We start from the raw sequence: 16,011 nt of genomic DNA, 5'->3' as shown, positions 1-16,011 counted from the left end.
TCGCGGGAATTACGCTCGTGCACAGTGTTGCTAATAAACTGGATGGAATTTAAGTTCTGTTTTTTTTTATATGAAAATAAATATAATGAACAAGACACCCAAAGTACTACTTATTTAATTCCATTCCAAATACATGTTTATCAATCTTTTTTTCTTTAATACAGACATATGTTTTTTTTTTTTTTTATAAAAATTACATTGCATAACCCATAGAGATCTCACTGTCAGATAGTTTGGGAAAATTCACACATTCGTATACACATAAAACATGATATCAGAGTTTTAAAATCAAACATTTTAAAAGAGAACAATACATCACGGTTGTTTAAACCAATGAGCATTAAGCTGTGTCGTCAGTAAGTCGTTTCCCATCGTGCTTTTGATCAGCGCAGTCGGTGGAGAGCAACTGCGCGCGACTGCAGAATCCGACACGTGCGCCTTGCGGTCGCGAGAGTTTTTTGACATACGTCAGCATGACATCAGAGCAAGGCGGACCGCACTCGGACACATTTCTAACCGGCATGCATCTCGCGCTGATCACCGGTGATCGATTCTGCGCAGATTTTGCTCATCTCAAACAAGCCTATTGTGTCCGAGTGCGGGCCGCCTTGCTCTGATGTCATGCTGGGGCGTAGAATTTAGTAGGGACGCTAGGGACGTGTCCCTACCAATATCCAGTGACACTGATGCTGGAAAAGGGGGACGCGCGTGTGCACGTGTCCGGCTGGTTTGCGTCTAGCATCGTCTTCCGGTGTCGTTTCGCAAAGCGATGTAAAGGCTCACTTGAATTTAACGTTACCGAGAAAGTTCAGATCATTTCCCTTGTGGAGGGGAAAGGCGAGTATGAACTTAGTTGCAAAGGACGGCAGGGCAGCTCCTACATGACGCGGGGGTATGCGTCCCAGAGAGAGGATTGGGAAAAGGCCTGTGAAAAAAATTTAAATTCTGTCATCATATACATTGACTTCCATAGTAGGAAAAAAAATACTATTGAAGTCAATGAGACCAGTTAACTGTTTGGTTACTGACATTTTTCAAAATATTTTCCTTTGTGTTCAGCAGAAGAAAGAAAATTAATACAGGTTTGAAACAACTTGAGGGTAAGTATATGATGACAGAATTTTCATTTTAAAGTGAAGTATCCCTTTAAGCAGTGCTTAGTAGAAAAATCAGTTAGGTAACAATGTTGAAAATTCTTTATATGGGCCTAGATATTTTGAATAAAGTTTTTCCTATAACATAAAAAAAAACATATATTTATATTTCCCCTATAGACATGGGTTTTATTGATATTGTTTAACATGTTAACATGGTGTTATTATGGTTGCTAGGAGATTATATTTTGGAACCTTCAGAAAACTTTTGATATTTCTCAATATTGATTTTGCTGACTCTATCAACTTCAAACAGGAGAATTTCAGTCAATTTGCAGTTTGAAGGTACATATAACACATCATATAATCCCAGCCCAGTTTTAGTTAAAGGGGACATATCATGCTAAATCCACTTTTTTAGCCCTTAAAGGCCATCTTTCAATTTAATTTTATAACTTAATTTATACAGAATCTTGTATGAAAATGTCAATTCAAAAAGACATACATAAGAATACATATGTTTTACAAGACCCACGGGCAGAAATTAAGAAAAAAGTGTACCTATTCTAAGCTAGGCTTCAAAAAACCGCCCTTTTCCAGAGAACGCGTCATATGACGTAACGACAGGCAAACAAAGGCGGGGGCGCTGCTGCCCTGGACCTGGTTCTCAGTGTGGGTTTACCCTTACCTTGTAAGAAACGACATGTAGACTACCTACTTACTTCCTAAAGCTTATGAACATATGCACTGTAAAAAGACGAAACTTGAAAGACGACGAAAACTATCCGGTTTTTAAAGTGCCATGTTTTGCGCATTTTTTACAGTCTATGATTAGACCATTTGCTTTTTATTTTATTACTTGCCATCTCATCCAGTAGCGGCCGCTCCAAACCTATTGTAGCGTAGGCCCATGACCAAATCAAGCGAATAATAGCCCGCTTGTTTTGAAAATGGAAGATAACGACAAAAACTAGAGAGACCGCGCTGTAATTCCTGCCTATTACACACACACACACACACACACGACCCACAGAAAAGACGCGTGTCATTATCGAGTTCTCTTTTGGGCTTGAACAAACCACAACACACAAATTATGCCAAATGTCCGTTTTGTCGAGTGTCCTCATAAGGGCAGTCTTAAATTATTTAAATAAAGTCTTAAATGAACGTAGAGATGTGAGAAAATGCGACGCGTCAGATCGCGTCTCTGTCCGCAGCGGCTGGTCTTAGTGTCATTAATGTTAATCAAATAACAAAGGTAAGAGAGTACATTACTCACTCAGACCAGGCGCCAGGAGGATTATTATACCGGTAGCCTAATCATGAATGCACTCCGCTATCTTTTAACACATCTCCGGCGAACGGCTTTTTCACGCAAAAGAAAAACTCTCCATGAAGCGCGTTTCCTGATGGAAGGTTGTTCGTTAACTTCATTTTACATTTTACTCGTAGATATTCGAATACATTTCTTGATATTCGATATCCGTTCAAATTTGATTTTTCTCAAAAGTGACAGCACTAATCTGCATGCCTTACACCCAGTATCCCTCCACGTGACAATAAAATATCCTTGTAACAATGATTATATTTACATGAACAGCATATTCCTATCTACATGGATGCTTGAAAAACAACAAAGTCGACAGCAATATTGCTAAATATGATTTATTAAAGATGCAATGTGATAAACATGGAGACAACGTTAGCCACAATTAGCTATAGCCTGTGGTCACTCACCAAGACACCATTCTCCTCACACCACAACTCTATCTCTCTCCTCTGTCCATTTACCCTTCCCCTTAACTCTACCTGACCCCTCTCTTGCCTAGGTGGCTCATAATTATACGGCAATGGCCCATCGTAAGAGTTTACATTAACCCCTACTGCAACTTCTTCACTGTCTGACTCCATTACGAAGAGATGAGATTTACCGGCCGTTGCGTCACTTCCGATCAGAGCGTTTTTGACAGCGGAAGTAATTTTACTCACACTTTCTTTTTAAAAACTTTTTTCATGCACATTTATGATTAATTTCTTCACGCAAATCGAGTTCCTACACTATTTATCTACACGTTCATTCACAGGGATCTTCAACTTGAAAGATGGACTTTAAATGCATTTTGTTGTATATTTGGAATGTTTAGAAGTACAGAAAATATGAAATTATTCTCTTCAGGTGCTTCGTTGATATCTTTATATTCTGTTTTGGCCCTATTTTTCAACCTGTTCCGATTTTTCTGTTATCTATGACGTTTTGTGAACTAATACGTCACAGTATTTGCAGCGGAACTGCCAAATAAGGGCATTGACTTCTGGCCCAACACTTCGAGCAATCCGCCATTTCTATTTCTCACTGCAATTTTGTAGTCCAAGCTAAAGGATGCAGAAGTTACGAGAGGGTAAGTTAAAATGTTCGGTTGTTGGATGTAGTAACCCACACACTTCATTACACCGTCTAATGTAGATGAACTGCCGCGCTTGTGTGTCAGGACGCATATGTTTAACTGAAAGAACGAGCAGAGAGAGAGACCCGGTCGCGCGCGCGCTCACTCTCTCTCTTCAGAGAGGCGAAAGTGTAAACAAGACATCACCGTCTCCAAACTAGACGCTGTCTTGCTCTCTCTCCCTCGCACATATTAATCAAAATAAATCGACACGGTGGTAAAAGGTCGGAAGACCAAAGTTTCATGTGTAAATACAGTAACACACCATTGCGATACATCCATATGAAGACGTTGTTCTGCAGGTTCGTCGTCTTCATTTTCATCTCGCTCCGGCTCCGACATGTAAGGCTGGATGGACAAGTCTTCCGTTGTCGACATTTTGTTAATAACTTGTGAATAAAAAGTTTCTGTGCCGCTAGATAATCGTATCTCTGCTATCAAACTACAAAAATGGCTGAACAGGGTGGAGTTGAACCTCTGCAACCTGTAGAGGGGGCGGGGTATGAAGTGTCTCAGTTGTATTTAAAGAGACCGCACCAAAACGGGTTGATTGAGACGCACGTCAGAAAAGGGGTGGAAAAGGGACCTGTGGAGCTATAATAATGAGGAATTCAGACCCAAGCATTGCAATTCCGCTTTATATAGACTACAAATGTATGATTTATATGTAAAAAGGAACAATTTAAAAGCATGATATGTCTCCTTTAAATTTAAGTTTGTCTAAATGGAAAGAAACAAATTCAGAAAACTCAAAACAAAATTAAACAATTCAGATCACTTAAAATGTATCAATTCTGTGAACTCAAAAGAAAAAGAAACTTCTAAATACTCATAAAAGTTAATTTGATTGAACTAATTTGGTTCATTTAAGTTTGCCCTACTCAAACCAATTAGTTATTGTAAGCATTAGGGATAATACCAAAGCTTCCAAAGTACAGACATAAACACAATAATAGTGATTATGTAAAGAACTAAGAAGGTCACATTTATGATCCTTGCCACTCTGGTCCAGGACAGTTGCTTTCGTCGAGTTGCAACCCGACACTCAGTGAGGATCTGCTTCAGACGGTTTAGGGTATGAGACTCTTCATTCTGATCTTTAACTGAGTCTGGAGGATTCTGCTGGTCTATTACACTGTCTGTGAGAGGAAAAAGCAAAGCATGGCTCTGGATAAATGGTGTTTTGTCTGCATAATCTCATATATGATTTTTCCATGAATTGTTTTTTTTTTTGGGTGGCTTGTTTTCTACACAATTAAGTGGTTTTACATTAGCTAATTTTAGATTTCAAATGCCATTTTCATCCCTCCATCCATCCATCCATCCATCCATCCATCCATCCATCCATCCATCCATTATTATGACCACCGCTAGCGTAGCAAGCGAAAGCGGTCATATAGGGATTGTCAAAGTTTTTTTTTTTTTTTTCCCGTCACCTACTGAATTTTCCGTCAACGATACCAGGGACACCGAAGCACCGGGGAACATGAAATTTGGTGGGCATGTAGCCCCACTAGACTTTTACGGAAAAATTTAGTTTGGTCCCCGGGGGCCACTCCCCCCCCGAGCTGGGGCCCCCCAAACCCCAAAAATGCAGTTTTTCCTACATAACTACCTGAACCGTGGCACCGAGGATGACGAATTTTTATGGTATGTTGGTCTTAAGGGCCCACATCAACCTAGCCCATAATCGATTGTCAAAGTTTTTTTGTTTTTTTTTTCCGGTCATCTACTGAATTTTTCGTCAACGATACCAGGGACACCGAAACACGGGGGAACATGAAATTTGGTGGGCATGTAGCCCCACTAGACTTTTACGGAAAAATTTCGTTTGGTCCCCGGGGGCCACTCCCCCCCCGCGCTGGGCCCCCCCAAACCCAAAAAATGCAGTTTTTCCTACATAACTACCTGAACCGTGGCACCGAGGATGAAGAAATTTTTATGGTATGTTGGTCTTAAGGGCCCACATCAACCTAGCCCATAATCACTCATTTGTGATTTACGCCACTCCCATAAAAAATTAAAATGCAATATTATTCTGCTTTAATCGCCCCTATCTTTAGTTGAGATGTTCAGAACTGCACCATATTTCATGTGTATGATTAACTTGACATCCTCTGGGGGTATGCTAAGTTTCGTAGAATTTCATCTATGGGGGGGTATAAAATAAATTCATTTATGTGCACATTTAGTGACTGTACACTCATCGGCCTGTAGATGGTGCTGTTGAGTGAAGGGTTGCTGGTTTAGGATGATACTGTCACACACACACATGCATGAATACAAACAAACGCAAGCATGCACACACACTGACATCCACAGGCACAGACACACACCCATACACACACATACAAATCCACATGCACAGACACACACACACAAACACACACGCGCACACACATGTACGCACGCACACATACACGCACAGACACACACAGACACACACATACACAAACACACACACATACACACACACACAGACAGACATGCACATACTACTACTTTTTTTAGGTATCAGCCATATACCCGATTTACCAATACCCAATGTGTTATGCTTGGGCAGTATACTAATGACGTGGGTGGGACATGTTTCATGCCATGTTAGATCACATCCTGAGAGTCTACGCTTTCAGAAAATATATAGTTTATATAGTTGAATCAGTTTTCTCTCCATGGTACAGACCAAAATGTATTATGTGTACACTTTCTTCACCTAAATCCATAAAATCCCATTAATTTCAATGGGACATTTACTTAAGTGTTCTACTAGGTACAGTGGGAATGAGTTTAATTTTGTTAACATTGTTTTTTTAAAACTCTGGGACCAGGGCTACAAGATAAAACCACTTTTTTGGGGAAAAAATGTTTTTTATTTCAGTAAAACACAACAAACCCATGCCAAAGTCAGATAACAGACTTTTACCATCAACAGGCACCTCAACCGTTTGGTAGAGGTTTGTATAAATTGAATAGGAGGGTCCTTTGAAAAAAAACAACAACAGATTTTTCATACTTAGTATGTATAAGTATAAGTATATATACTATATTGATCCCGTGAGGGAAATTTGGTCTCTGCATTTATCCCAATCCGTGAATTAGTGAAACACACTCAGCACACAGTGAACACACAGTGAGGTGAAGCACACACTAATCTCGGCGCAGTGAGCTGCCTGCAACAACAGCGGCGCTCGGGGAGCAGTGAGGGGTTAGGTGCCTTGCTCAAGGGCACTTCAGTCGCTTTTTACTGTTAACCACTGTTATGGATGTGACGTTTTCACATTATGGATGTTAAGTGTCTAAACTAATGACTTTTGATATAAAACTTAAATAGTAATGGCAAATAATTACAAAACTCTAAATTATCCATGATCCACAGGAATACTCCAGACAGTCTTTTAAAATATACAACCTATATACATAAACATGCAATACAGCCAAATTGCTCCACGTCATTTATTTTTGTGGAAAGCCAGTGCAGGCCTGAGCGGCGGTCATATTTTGTACCGCCATGCGGTACATCTAGTTTTCAATAAAATAGAAATGACTGAGATAAAGTCAATTTGGGCTGCGTTTCCCAAAAGCATTGTAAGCCTAAGTTGATCAGAGGGACCATTGGTGGCAATTGTTCTACAATCAACTTTGGCTTTAGCTTCTGTAAAATGGAGAAAACCGAATACAACTAAATATATAAAAACTAATAAATAGGCCTATACGCGACATATATTTCACTTAAATAATTACAGATTTAACAAAATGAAAGGAAATATTGAGTTTCAGTTCATTGTGACACACTCCAAAGTTCACAGAAAAGAAAGGAAACTAGAAAGCAGGAAGTGGCATCATATTAAATTAAATACAATATTAAATACAACAGGAAAAAGAATAACTGTTCCTTTTATATTTGTAGGAAATACAAATATATTTGTATAATATACTTTACTGTATAATATATTTGCATTAAAAAATATATATTTTTCTATTTTTGGATACGCCATATATCTAATCTGAAAGAACTCACTGAACTAATAATTAAACACAGAACTGGAAGTCAGGAGGAGGTTGATCTTGTGCTCTGTTTCCCTCTGCTGGACAGGTCATGGTGTGACAGGAGGCATCACTTTGATTTGAGGAGGATTTGCAACTGTTCTGCCTTTAATCCATAAAGTCTCAACTATATTTCATTTTACTGCAGGTTTAATGCATATTGTTTGATTGTTGTGACTTCATTTGAGATTCAGTTATAAGATTGCATCCTTAAAAAATGAAGTAATATTAAATAATCAGGTCTATGTTAGACTCACACAGCAAAATCCCCAGTGTTAAATTAACACTCCTCAGTGTTTATATGTGTCCACACTACAGGGTGTTAAAAATTAACACTGAAGCAGTGTTGAAGTTAATGAGTTAATTAAGTTAACACTGAAGCAGTGTTGAAGTTAATGCGATAATTAAGTGATTAATTAAGTGATGATTGGCCATTAGTGGTGACACCTGATGATAATAAGCAGAATCACTGACGGAAAGAGAAACAAGAACAGAAAAAGAGAAACACAAGAACTACTGACTTTGAACCATTACTGCACTTATTATTTTACCAGTTTGACTTTATTTCTGTCATACATCTACACGGTCTTATTTAGATTTAACAGAAGTTTAGATGGTAATGTTTTATGGAATGTTTCGTTTCATGTCACCATTATGGTGGTCAGTGTTTGCTTTAGTTGGGCTCTTGACCCTTTACTATTTAACATTAGTATTTCTCTGGCTGCTCCAACTCTGTGCTTATAGAGCATATGTGTTGTGGCAAGAGAAACTATGATTTGGGCTGTGTTTCCTGAAAGCATCGCAAGCCTAATTTGATCGTATAGACCATTTGTTGCAGTTGGTCTGCAATCAAGTAAGGCTTAAGATGCTTTTGGAAATTCAGCCCTGGTTATGTTTCAATGATGAAATTACTAGTCACCTGATTCAATGATGTCACCCAGCATTATAAACTGGTTATCTAATTGTTTTATTAATTTTTCACTACAGTAGTTACTTCCAGCAATGTTTTAAAGAGCTGAAGGATTTAAAATCACACACTGACATCAAGAATCTACATATGAATCTCAACAATGGTGACAATCAAACAAATGCTTAATGTTGCAATGCATGATGGGAGCCACCAATCAGAACGCATCAATGGCTGACATCATGCATTGCAGCATGAATAAATTATGCAGCTGAATTGTCCTGTAATTTTCATTGTTTTTTCTGTTGGCTTTTATTTTGCTATTGTTTTGTTCTGACTTTAGTAGCTTGTTTTGTAATGTTCAGAGTTGATCTGTTCGTCACTAGTTTGTTTATTGTCACCATTGTTGAGACTCATATGCTGATTCTTGATGTCTGTGCGTTTAAACACAATAACTATTTTGCTCAAAGTATTTTCAAAATTTTTGATATTGCTGTTGGATCTCAAACTGTAGAATCTCAGAGCTACAATCACCAATACTAAAACAAGACATCAAGCATATAGTCAAAAATTTAGACTCTCACATCAGTGAATCAGGTCACTACATGATAATGTTTTTATCATCAAAACATATTGTGAGCAGGTCATGTTTTCTCTTGCAATAACAAATGTGCTTTATAAACACAGAGTTGTAGCAACCAGAGAAAAACTAATATTAAAAAATGAAAAGTGTCAAGAGCCCAACTAAAGAAAACACTGACCACCATAATGGTAACTTGAAAAGAAAAATCCCATAAAATATTACCGTCTAAACTTCTGTTGACTCTCAAGAACTTTTGTCGATGTATGACAGAAATAAAGTCAAACTGGTAATAATAAGTGCAACAATGTGTAATGACTCGAAGTCAGTAGTTCTTGTGTTTCTCTTTTTTCTGTTGTTTTTTCTCTTTCCGTCAATGATTCTGCTTATTAACATCAGGTGTCACCACTAATGGCCAATCATCACTTAATTAATCACTTAATTAACTCATTAACTTCAACACTGCTTCAGTGTTAATTTTTAACACCCTGTAGTGTGGACACATATAAACACTGAGGAGTGTTAATTTAACACTGGGGATTTTGCTGTGCACCAATCAGAGGGATTTTATCAGCTGTAGAGGGCAGTGTGTCATTAAGAATCAGCAGCATCACAGAAATAGACAGCAGTAAAGTCATTTTGAAGGTCACAATGTCTGATGCATTTGTATCAATGAAGAAGGAGGCCACATCCAGTACGAGGAAGAAAAATACTGGTATTATAATGTTGATGACATACAGTAGAGGTCTTCTTTTTATGGTGATCTGCAATGAAGAGAGAGAGAGAGAGAGAGAGAGAGAGAGAGAGAGAGAGAGAGAGAGAGAGAGAGAGAGAGAGAGAGAGAGAGAGATTAGCACATCACAATGGACTTTGACATTGTAACAACGAGTACACTAACAGAATACATCAATAAAATAGGGCATGGGATTGCACAGACTAGTCGACTTTAATGCTCTGCCACAACAGTTTAAGCTTGACGTCAACTAGTCGCTGGTCATGGCCTTTAGAGGGCGCAACAGGATAAGAAAGCGTTTACCCAGCAGGCATAGGATGTAGACTTATTACTAACCAGGGGTGCGTTTCCCAAAAGCATCGTTAGCCAACTATGTTTAACTATGTTTACAAATTGTTTATATTTAGAATATATACAAGCGCATGTGCAAACGTGCTCTACTATGTAAGAACAAGCCTATGATTGAATCTGGAAATAAAGGAAAATAACTGAGAAAAATGAGAGATAGTCCTCAGATGCCATGTCTGTAATTTATAGCAAAACATCTAGCGTTAATTTGATCTCAAACAGATTCATTATAATAAGTTATTACTCCACCACGTGCTTGACATCATTAACCAACGTGGTTGAGTGACCACTTTGTGACAATACGGTTTCGGGAAACAGTCATGACTAGCTAGTTGATTTCTTCAACAACGCATCGTGCTATGGTAGTTAAGCAGCGAGTTACGTCATTGTTTGGGAAACGCACCCCAGATTGACTTTATTTCTGTCAGGTGTCACAGCTGACTCAAGGATGTGACATTAAGGGGAGACGACACAGAGGAATAAGCTCAAAAGAAAGAATTTATTACATCTAAATTAACAAAATAACATAATCAAACCGTCAGTCATCAGCAATATCAGTCAGTATGAAATGCAAGTGAATGGATGTGTAACTAATGTTGTCAGGACAAGTGCATGGTTGTGACGCCCCGATCTGGCAAACTGCTCAAGCAACGACTTAGCAGCGCCCCGACTAGCCACACAGTGTTGCTTAAATAGGAGCCAAGACAGGATTCAGGGTGAGCTAAATCAGAGGCGAGCTGAACAGATGACGACAGCGATGCGACGTCGAAGTCATTAGTAAACATTGCAAGATGGCTATGGATGAACACCAGTTGTTTGAAACGGCTTTGGCCACTACAATGAACGAGTTAGACTTGGCTTTTTATCTAAAAGAGGAACAGAAGATGCCGCTCGAATCGTTCCTTTGCAAGAAGGGCGTTTTTGCTGTTTTGCCGACCGGATACGGTAAGAGTCTAATCTACCAGTTAGCTCCGCTGGTAGCTAAGTGTATGGGGCTTATTGTTGTGATTGGTCGTAGTGTTATCCAATTGCGTGCAGTGAGATTTTCAAATGTATGCTTGGTGCCGCCCCTCGAGCTGGACGATTTTCATTAGTCGATGCCAGACCATTAATCTTTCAGATTTAGGTCTGGATTTCCAGGCTAACAAATCACTGCAGAGCAGCAAAAGGTGACCAAACTAAGCTTCGGAAGTCCGTGACACACAAGTGTGGGATCAATACAGTTCTGTCTAATCTCATCTAAATTAATTTGTGCCAATGAGACCACAACTTGTGTCATGTGTAGCCTGGTCAACGGATTCACATATTGATCAATACTATAAAATACACAAGTCTGTGATCATAATTATAGCAATTGAAAAAATAAATATTTTGGGTGTTCCGTTTTAAAAAAATATAAATTATGTTATAGGGAAGTGCAGTGTAAAATCGTTTAAATAATGCCTCCTCCATAAGACATAAGGCATTTCCCTTTTTATGCATCAATTTTTTTTCAAACCAGCTGTCCCGACCTTCCGATATGACGTTCAAAGCTTCAAATGTCATCAATCACGTGGTATAGTCATTTCGATACAAGCATCGATACAGTGTGCGATACAGTAGTGCTTTCAAAACTGCGTCGGAGCATCGGAGCGCCGGTATCAACCGTCCCATCACTATCTGTCAGTTAATCAAAGAACAAAGGGAACAGAGAAATGACTCACTGCTCTTGACTAAATAACTTGTGTAGCTTTAATAAGGATCATTCTATATTTAATTTCTAATTTATTTAGTGCAGATGGTTTGATCACTTTATTCAATTTCTGTATATGTCTTACCTGTTAGACAGGGAGGAATGGCACAGGAAAATATGACATTTATTATGGGTTTAAAGTTTATTTAAATTATGTTCCTCCGGCGGGCGATGAATCGACTGAAAAAAGTTCCATGGACTTCACATTGGCACAAAATTTGTAGGCTCATATCTTTGGATCAGAAGGTCATAGAGACTTGGGGATCAAATAGCCAATAAGTAGTGACATAACTTCATAGCCACGCTGTAGCAACCAGTTACAGGACCCTAGCAACCATTAAACAACATTAACAAGCAAATTCTCAGCACCAGAACATTGTAGAAACACAGAGTTGGCCTTTTTCGACTTAAATATCAACCCATAAACTGTATAAGCAAACCCTAGTAACCATAAAGAGTACCCTAGCAACCGTACAAACACATGAATAACCTGTATCTCAGCACCAGAACATCGTACAGACATGGAGGTGCACTCAAAAAAATGACTCATTGGACAAACTCAATTTAATTGATGGCAGGATTTCCATCCAATAAATATGTGTAGCCCCAACTTATAAAAAACTAATTCATGCAATGAAATGTAATTAAGTTGGTCCAACTCAATTTTGACTAACTTAAGTGAGTTGGTCCAACTCAATTATGAGCAACTTAAATGAGTTGGTCCAACTCAATTTTGACCAACTTAAATGAGTTGGTCCAACTCAATTTTGACCAACTTAAATGAGTTGGTCCAACTCAATTTTGATCAAATAGTTTAGATGAAATGGATACATTTAAAAATAAGTTTTATGCTTCTTAAACTTAAATTAGAACATTTCATTGAAAAATCAATTAGGAAATCCTTATTTTGTACCCCATAGAGACCAGAGACAAATCTTGATCGAGATGTTTTTATTTAAAACTCAATAGTGCAATAGTTATTTAATGTGAAAAGTACTTAGAAAAATGCAAGTACACATTTTAAAGCCTTTTTCCAAACATGTACAAATGTCTTTGTTCTTACTGAACACAAAGGAATATATGTTAAAGAATATGGGAAACTGAACAGTTATGGGCCACCATTGACTTCCATAGTAGGAAGAAAAAACAACAACTATGAAAGTCAATGGTGGCCCAGAACTGTTAAGTTTCCCATATTCTTTAACACATCTTCCTTTGTGTTCAACAGAACAAATACATTTATACAGGTTTGGAACAACCCCGGGATCAGTAAATGATGACATAATTTTCATTTTTGGGTGAACTATCCCTAAAGACAAGAACGACTAAGTAGAAATACACACAAAAAGTGTGTAAGAAAAAGCATGTAAGAGTGTTAAAAAAAAAATAATAATAATGTGTGGTGTGTGTGCGTGCGTGCATAAGGATGTTAATGACTCAATATACAACAATGTATTCTCAAATAATTCTCATTGTGTTCTCAAAAAAAGTGCACATCTCATGCAAACAGCTTGATTTTAAGTTGCTGGATTTTTGCATTCAGCCTATGTCCATCCAAGTTCATTAGGATTTTCTGGATAAACTTGAAGGTTTACTTGAGGTTGTCAGGAAAATTAAGATCAAGAGCATAAATGAGACCGAACAGCATGATGAATGCCAGGATCATGCAGTCTAGGTCCCTCAAAACCTTAATGCCCTCGATCACAACTCCTATGTCTTCTGTACAATCTCCTCTTTGGATTTTGTAAATCCCCATTTTCTGCATCCTCAGTGGCCTGGACAAAACACAAAACACTTTGGTTAAGCCCAGGTGAATTTGACCCTTTATATTTTAAAAGTAATCAGCAAATTGCATTGCTACTTTTCACTTTTACTATTACATTGTTGGCTGCCATTTATTTTCATTTTATGGACATAGACATACACATCTGAAAACTTCTACAAATTCTATTGTGTTCAGATGAACAATGAAAGGCATACACAAAGTTATTACCCCTGCAAAATTATTCCTATTAAAAAATACCTATTTTATTGTGAAATGAAAATGAAAATTGAGCATTTAATAATAATCAATCATATATTCTTTTAAAACATAAAAGTATTAACATTGTTGTTATATTCATAATAATCACTTACCACATACTCCTTGAAGAAAGAGTCTGGATCTTCAGTCAGGTAGATCATCAGGCCTTTCAGGGTGCACTCTCTCCTGATGTTTATGTTGTCACACTACAGCAGGGGGAAAATCAAGACTGAAATTAGCCAAATGCAGAAAGCTGTACAATAACTAGACAAAACAGAAGACATTGCATGCATTTATACTAACAGAGTCTCTGATCGCCAGGGCGTTTTTGATCTTTTGCCCCTTAACTCCTCCTTTGCTCTTGAAGATCTGCATCAGTTTATCTGAAAAGTGGTCCAGCTGTAGGAACATTGACTGCAGTGGCTTCATAGTGATCTGCATGAACTCTGCTTACACCTTCAAAATGGAAAAAAACAACAACAAAAAACAATTTCTTATTACGAAAAGAACCCAATAACGACTAAAATAAAACACTACATAACATGTTTACTTACTTCACTCTGCTGAAATAGAGCTGGCCATTGATTCTTAAACACCTCTATCATGGGCATTGGCTGACGACAATGGGTTTGAATTCTATTAATGAATGTGGAATGTGGATTGTGTTTCCGGTATCTGTGGGTGTTAAATGTACTGTAAATATTACTTTCAAATGCACATCCTACAAACATACACTGAACTGTTTCATTATGCCTGAGATGTCCATTTATGTGTTGAAAATAATCTTTCTGTTGCTAGCTCCTTGCATGAACACACATGATACTGGAATGTTGTTAATTCTTCTGGCTTTGGAGTTTCCTGTTTAGCATGTATTTTTGTATGTGTGATTAAGAAGCTTACTCCATGTACTAAACGTGCATGGGCAATCTGTGTATGGACATGGATAGCGAAAACTGCCCCTAAAGCACACATGAGTCTGCCTAAAATGCTGCAGAAACAAATACCTGCTAGCTAGTTTCGATGGACACATTCTTTGCACTAAAAAAGAAACAATCCTAAAAAGAAGAATAAAAAAGTATTATAAGATACCATATTTAACAAATGACACAAGCAGCCTAAATCAGAATATTTGAATATGACTTACTATAAATAGGAGGTTGCTGTTCACCTGGTCATGTTCATAAAACTGTGAAAGAGAAGATGTTGATTAGGAGTGGGAACCAGTACTCACATGAAAATATGCTTTTTGTTTACATGGTTCTGTTTTACCCAACTCGTTAACTTAAAGGATTAGTTCACCTCAAAATGAAAATTTCCTGATAATTTACTCACCCCAATGCCATCCAAGATGTTCATGTCTTTCTTTCTTCAGTGGAAAAGAAATTAATTTTTTTGAGGAAAACATTTCAGGATTTTTCTCCACACAATGGACTTCAACGGTAACCAAATAGTTGAAGTCCAAATCAATGCAATTTCGAAAGGCTCTGAAGTGCTTCAAAGGGCTCTGCATGATCCCAGCTGAAAAAAGAAAGACATGAACATCTTGTATGACATTAGGGTGAGTAAATTATCAGGAAATTTTCATTTTGAGGTGAACTAATCCCTTAATATGACACTTTACAATTCTCTCAAGTAATTAAATTGATTTTAAAATAATTTTAAATGTTTACTTGGTACAATTGTCTATATCTATGCATATATCTATGCATATCTATAGCATGCATTGTGTTTCATCGTGCAATTGATACGCAAAAATGACTTTTTATATCATATTATACGCCATCAAAGTGCGTATGTAATATATAGATAGATAGATAGATAGATAGATAGATAGATAGATAGATAGATAGATAGATAGATAGATAGATAGATAGATAGATAGATAGATAGATAGATAGATAGATAGATAGATAGATAGATGCTTATTTTTTTGAGAAACGAATGGGACTTCACAGAATACATAGATCGATAATTTCAACAAATATGCGTTTTATAGCGTTAATCAAATAGCGTGTTTACTGCAAAAACAGACGACTATCGTCCATTCTGTCACATTTTTCAGGTGTTCTGATGTAACTTAGGCTAACCCGTCTGTCACTTGCTCTG

The 16,011-nt window shown here is 37.6% G+C and overlaps 1 protein-coding gene across 1 annotated transcript; it reads right to left on the bottom strand.

The window, feature by feature from the left end:
• Window positions 1-13,562: 13,562 nt before the first annotated feature.
• On the bottom strand, window positions 13,563-15,267 carry LOC308691751 (uncharacterized protein). Its single transcript, XM_081367296.1, has 7 exons — window positions 15,238-15,267; window positions 15,050-15,091; window positions 14,910-14,960; window positions 14,460-14,580; window positions 14,209-14,361; window positions 14,019-14,111; window positions 13,563-13,657 (listed from the first exon to the last, which is right to left on the bottom strand). The coding sequence occupies exons 5-7, from the start codon at window positions 14,344-14,346 to the stop codon at window positions 13,571-13,573; spliced, it is 318 nt and encodes a 105-aa protein (XP_081223422.1). The 5' UTR covers window positions 14,347-14,361; window positions 14,460-14,580; window positions 14,910-14,960; window positions 15,050-15,091; window positions 15,238-15,267; the 3' UTR covers window positions 13,563-13,570.
• Between the last annotated feature and the right edge of the window lie 744 nt (window positions 15,268-16,011).

The sequence above is a fragment of the Scardinius erythrophthalmus genome (genome assembly GCF_964197995.2).
Source record: "Scardinius erythrophthalmus genome assembly, chromosome: 1".
In the NCBI taxonomy this organism is placed as follows: domain Eukaryota; kingdom Metazoa; phylum Chordata; class Actinopteri; order Cypriniformes; family Leuciscidae; genus Scardinius; species Scardinius erythrophthalmus.
This window is presented reverse-complemented; position numbering and strand designations above follow the sequence as displayed.

What these genes read in the sequence shown, in the direction of transcription:
- LOC308691751 (XM_081367296.1), bottom strand. Translation starts at nt 14,346, where the DNA reads ATGCAGATCACTATGAAGCCACTGCAGTCAATGTTCCTACAGCTGGAC. An exon ending in CCCTGGCGATCAGAGACTCT is followed by an intron (nt 14,112 to 14,208) that starts GTTAGTATAAAT and finishes CCCCTGCTGTAG; the next exon opens with TGTGACAACATAAACATCAG. An exon ending in CTTTCTTCAAGGAGTATGTG is followed by an intron (nt 13,658 to 14,018) that starts GTAAGTGATTAT and finishes TGTTTTGTCCAG; the next exon opens with GCCACTGAGGATGCAGAAAA.